The sequence below is a fragment of the Crocuta crocuta genome, unplaced genomic scaffold (assembly GCF_008692635.1).
Source record: "Crocuta crocuta isolate KB4526 unplaced genomic scaffold, BGI_CrCroc_1.0 scaffold36, whole genome shotgun sequence".
In the NCBI taxonomy this organism is placed as follows: Eukaryota; Metazoa; Chordata; class Mammalia; order Carnivora; family Hyaenidae; genus Crocuta; species Crocuta crocuta.
In genome coordinates, this window is record NW_027532203.1 from 17,871,620 (window position 1) to 17,877,619 (window position 6,000).

General features: G+C 41.3%; 1 protein-coding gene across 1 annotated transcript in view; it reads right to left on the reverse strand.

The window, feature by feature from the left end:
• Positions 1–5,710, reverse strand: part of KATNAL2 (katanin catalytic subunit A1 like 2) — a 67,632-nt gene extending 61,922 nt beyond the window's left edge. The window contains exon 1 of the mRNA XM_077777685.1: positions 5,627–5,710. Within this exon, the coding sequence (XP_077633811.1) occupies positions 5,627–5,677 (51 nt within the window). The 5' untranslated portion in view covers positions 5,678–5,710. The remainder of the gene's footprint in view (positions 1–5,626) is intronic.
• Between the last annotated feature and the right edge of the window lie 290 nt (positions 5,711–6,000).

Sequence of the window (6,000 nt, forward strand, 5' to 3'; positions counted from 1 at the left end):
GAACATTTAAAGTTTAATACGCCTCAGTTCTTTGAAGAAAAACATTGATGTAATTAAATTTTCAATTACTCTTCCTTTTTTTTAGGGGCCCATGCAATTATTAAAAACTGAGGCATTTAACAACACTCATTTAAAAACCTAGTCAACCACCTCATTAATTAGCTAACACTTATAATAGATATTTTTAATATAAAAGGCTCACAGAAGCAAAGTCACAACTTTTGAAGAGTGCATATAATGACACATGAGAATAAATAAAATTAACTTTGCTTCAGGATTATTTTGTGTCACACATGAATGTGTGGATCAATTATCGCTTTCCAAAAAGCATTCTTGTGCATTGATACCAATTACTGTTTATTTGTTTTGAACTGTGTGGTCAAATTAAAAACACTGAAGCAATTTGTCCTCAGAGCTTCCTTGCCCTTAGCACATTTTAGAGGATTTTAAATTCAAGTTGCAAAGAAGAAAGCAGCAGGGGCATACAGATTGGAAAAAGTCTTATTTTAATTAAACACTACATTTAAAATGGAATAGGAGCAAATTCTCCATTCCCAGATCTTTGCTACCTAAAGATCACCAGCAGCAAGAGTATTACACGAGAGCTCATGATACACCCCCCACCCCAGAACTTCTGGATCAGAAGCTAAATTTTCAAAACATCTCAGTGTTTAGCGTCCACATCAAGGACTGAGAAGCGCTGAAAAAGCATGATCAGTGAACTTGTCAGGAAAGAAACTTGCTTGAGTCCTTGCCCTTAAGAAGCTTGTGGTCTCCTGGGGTGGGAGGAAGGCATCAACAAGGAAGAATTCAATTATAATTTCCAGGGAAAAAGGTGGTATGATGATGTCCACTCACTGCATCAAGGATGGGGATTTTATCAAGTTTGAGAAGCAGGCTGACCAAGAAATGCAAGTTCAGATCCTAAAGAACAAGAATTTAAGGGGCAGAGAAAGAGAAGATCTCTTTCATCAAGGAAGTTCATCAAGGAAGCCAAGAAAGAGTCTCACCAGGAGACTTAGGTAGTATCATGAAACCCAAGAGAAGAGTCATGTTCTCAGGGTAATCAACAGTGCCAATGCTCCCATTTATGGATATCTCAGAACACCAGTACCATGTTTGATACGTGTTGGGCACTAAGTGTTTACTGTAGGAGTTGATAACTAAAGGCATCTTTACCTCAGTGTTAAGTAAAAACCAAGATACGCATTCAAAAATGTCTAACTCTCTTATGCCCAGCCATCAGCCCCTACTATTTCCAAAGAAATAACCATATTTAAAACCACGTTTGAATACATAAGTATATGTATGACAAACGCCTAACTTGAAACCCACACAAAAAATAAAATTATCTTTTATTTCTTTTTAAAATGTTTTAAAGTTTATTTTTATTATTTATTTTGAGAGAAAGCGAGAGACCGAGAGAGCACATGCACAAGCGTGGGAAGGGCAGAGAGAAGGAGAGACAGAATCCCCAGCAGGCTCCACCATTAGCGCAGAGCCTGATGTGGAGCTGAAACTCACAAACTGTGAAATCATGGCATAAGCAGAGATCAAGAGTCGGACACTTAACCAGTGGCGCCACTCAGACACAGCTAAGGTATCTTTCAGATATGAATCATATATTAGTTGATTTTATATATTCACTTCTCTGAACCCTGCAAAAGCAGCTAGTGTGATTCTTTGTACTCAGTAGGCCCTCAATAAATATCTGTAATATAAAAAATGCTCTAGAGACCATTTATCTCTGATCCCTCCCCAAACCACATTAAAACTATGATAAAAGAATAACAACATTGTGACCTATCTAGAACAAAGACTCCACCCACCATGGGAGCACCCAGATACATAAAGCAACTATTAACAGACATAAAGGAAGAAATTGACAGTGATACAGTAATAATAGAGGACTTTAATACCCCCTTACATCGATGGATTGATCATCCAGACAGAAAATCAACAAGAAAACAATGGCTCTGAAGCACACATTAGACCAGTTGGACCTGATTAAATACAGAACGTTGCATCCCAAAACAGTGGAATACACATTCTTTTCAAGTGCACATGGAACATTCTCCAGGTTGTATCACATGACAGGCCACAAATCTCAATCAATTCAAAAAGACTGAAATCATATCATGCATCTTTTCCAACTGCAATGCTATGGAACTAGATATCAATCACAGGAAAAAACCTGCAAAGAATACAAATACATGGAGGCTAAACAACATGCTACTAAACAATGGGTCAACCAAGAAATCAAAAAAGAAATAAAAGAAGACACGGAGACAAATGAAAATGAAGACACAATGGTCAAAATCTTCAAGATGTAGCAAAAGCTGATCTAAGAGCAAAGTTCATTACAATACAGGCCTACATCAAGAAGCAAGAAAAAATTTTAAATCTCAAATAAACAACATTGCCTTACATATAAAGGATCTAGAAAAACAAAGTCCAAAAAAGCCAGTAGAAAGAGGGAATAAAGTTTAGAGCAGAAATGAGTGAAAAAAAAAGGACAAAGACCCTAGAAGAGTGACAACAAGCAGTTATGACAATAAAATTGCCATATGGAAAGCAAATAGATAAATGTCTGCTGACTTAATAGAGCAAAAAGGGGCACCTGGGTGACTCAGTCAATTGAGCGTCCAACTCAACTTTGGCTCAGGTTCATTAGATCAAGTCCCACGTTGGGCTCTGCAATGACAACATGGAGCCTCCTTGGGATTCTCCCTCTCCTCTCTCTCTTGCTGCCTTTCTCCCCCCAAAATAAATGAATAAACATTTTAAAGAGAGAGAGAACAAAAATAGACAAAAGCAAAGACAACCAAAATTTAAAAAAAAAAAATCAACACCTGTAGAGAAAGTAGTCAACAAAGAAGCACATAAGTATGACAGAGCCCTTGACAATTACAGGAACTGAGGGCACTGGGTACTTCTAGAGTCACCAGGCCCCTCAAAGGACAGAAGTAACGAGGAGCAGGCTGAACACAGTGTAAGAGATTCTCTCCCCCACACCAATCAGGTGACAATCCCTCCCCTACCCTGGAAGACTGGACATTTACCCTGAGAAGAAACACAGCCGAATAAACTTTGGAAAGGAAATGAGTAATTAAATACTCAATTACACATTTTTAAAAAGTAGGCTTCATGTTCAGCACAGAGTCCAAAGCAGGGCTTGAATTCACAACCCTGAGATCAAGGCCTGAGCTGAGATCAAGAAGAGTTGGACACTTAGCCGACTGAGCCACCCAGCTGCCCCAGTACCCGATTATGTAATTGAGGAGGGAGTAATTAAGTATAATCCGTGCACTGAACAGTGAGGAGAAACCTCCACCTCCCACACTGCTGCCTTTCCCTGTTTAACTCCAACAATGGTGACAATCATGATTATTTTGCCCTTATTCCTGTAGGAAGGTGTAGAGGATTTCTTCTTGGAGAAATTGAAGACCTCAGAGCAATATATATACATACATATGTATGTACACATACATCTGTACACATATATGTATACACACATATATACTTACATATATACACATATATATATTTGAAACAATAAAAATCAGCCAAATAAAAAGGATGTGTTCTGGAAATCCTAATATAGCAGATGATGTAAATGATCAAAATTCCTTGTGGACACACGATCCTTTTTATATCCAATTCACCAGATCACTGCACCCACGTCCATTTTATTCCTTCTGCAGATACAACTAATCAGCACAACTCCTTGCACTTACACCCCCTGCTAAATCAAGACACCCATAGGCATACCTAAATATGTCTCTCAGCACCACCTAGGGATAAAACAAAAAATAAAACTGGATTTGCCTTCAAGTTATATGAATTCTGCTGGAGAGGCTTTGTTACATGCAGGAAATCGATAGGAACACATTAATCACAATTAAATACTAACTTGTATGGTACAGAGTATATGGAGTTCAGAGTCATGTCAGATCAAAGAGAATGTGCCACAGATCAAAGGAGCTGTGGGAGGCAAAATGGAAAGTAGTGAGGAAGAGGCTGGATGTGGAAGTTGGGCCACATCATTGCAGTACACTGTGAGTTATGTCAAAGTTCAGGGGTTTTATCCTAAGGGTAATGAAAAGCCAATAAAAGGACCCCAGCCAGCAAGCGACACAATTTTAGGAAGATCACTGGATGAAGAATGGACTAGTGGAAGGCAAAAACCAAGAGGAAGAATAGTTAGGAGGCTACTGCAGTGGTTCAGGTAAGAGATGGGGGGGGGGGGGGGGGGGGGAGGGGGGGTGGGCATGGAGGAGGGCACCTGTGNTTTTTTTAAAAAAAGACCTATTGTAGAAGTGGAGCAAAAGGTTTGCTGCTGTCTTCCTTATGTAGAGGACAGAAGAGAGGGGCTAGAGGAAGGAGCTAAGGATGACTCCTAGAATTCTGATTTGAGCAATTGGGTGGAGGGTGGTTTCACATTCCCAGATGGAGGAAGGCTGGGAAAGGTACAAGTTTTAGAAGAGAAGGCAAAAAGTTAGATATTGGGCAAATTAAGATGCAGACACATGACACAAGATTTGTCAAGTAATCTGTTGATTCATTGTCTTCTCTGTATTTCCATCTTCTAGGACACTATGTGGGCTTCAGGCCCAGCAAAATAATCCAGTCTAGAGTCAGTTTGGGTGGTGGGGAGTTGTGGGCATATAGATGGCATTGAAAATCATGAAAATATATGAGACAATTTAGGGCAGTGGGCTTTATTTATTTATGTTTAATGTTTGTTTATTTATTTTTGAGAGACAGAGAGACCGAGCACAAGCAGGGGAGGGGCAGAGAGAGAGGGAGGCACAGAATCTGAGGCAGGCTCCAGGCTCTGAGCTGTCACCACAGAGCGGGATGCGGGGTTCGAACCCACCAGCCGTGAGATCATGACTTGAGCCAAAGTCAGATGCTCAACGGACTGAGCCACCCAGGCGCCCCCATCAATATTTCTTTAACTTGATTTTTAAAAATTTTTTCTCCTCCGCAAAGCATTGTTTTATTTCCTCAGGGCCTGGCATTGAGTATGTTCTAAATTCATGTGGGTTGTTGTGAAAAGTACTGCTGGCCATTTAGCACATGATACAACAAAAACCACCTTACGTATGGTAGTTCTTGTAATCTCCGTGTGAAAAGGATTATAGTCCAATTACTTTACTTTCAAATGAGGTGACTCAAGCAGGAGGGGAGGAACTAAATACCTAAGGTCCCTCGGCCTCGGTAAGTGGCCAATCAGGACCAGAACCCAGTGTCCCAACTTCCAGGTCAGAGCTGTCCTGCTTTTCATCAGTCTTCACTTTGACCACTCCTCCAAACCCGCTCACCCATTAAGACAGCCAGTTTAATAAATACCAAACTGCTTCCTCAGTCACAAACTGCGGCCCCTTTCATCGAGCTCGTAGTCACTCCCAGACCCGCCTCTGTCCCAGACCCATTCTATCCCCATCACAACCTCAAACCCAGCTCCGGGAGTTGCCCAGTGGGGCCTATAGTCCCTCACTGCGCTTGCGCCACTCGGCCCGGGACTCTGTCACCATAGCAACCGGAGACACGCGAATCGGCCTGAAGCAACAGGGGAGAGGAGTTCCTGGTAGAATTCTTTTTTTGTATATGCTTTCCTTACCGCTTCCCGTGCCTGGTGCGTTAATTTGAGGGTCTGGTAAGAAAGCTCCATCGGCTACTGTATTAGGGCCGGAAAGGAGAGAAGGGCCAGTCACTGGGCTGACCAGTACTTCCAAAGAAAGCTGTTTGGGGAAACCTGACGCTTAACCAGCCCGCCCCTTTCAGGATTGGCCGGAGCCTAGAGAGGTCAGCCAATCACCGGGCACAAATGGATTCTTTCTCATGCCAATCAAGGTTAAAATAAACACGTTTAATCCAGAGCGTTTGCATTGAATTAACCAATCAAGAAATGGAGAGGAGATGATTGACAGGGCTTGGGGAGGGGCTTAAAATTGTTTTGGCTCGCTTAATTCTGTCTCTAAAATGCAAGTTACC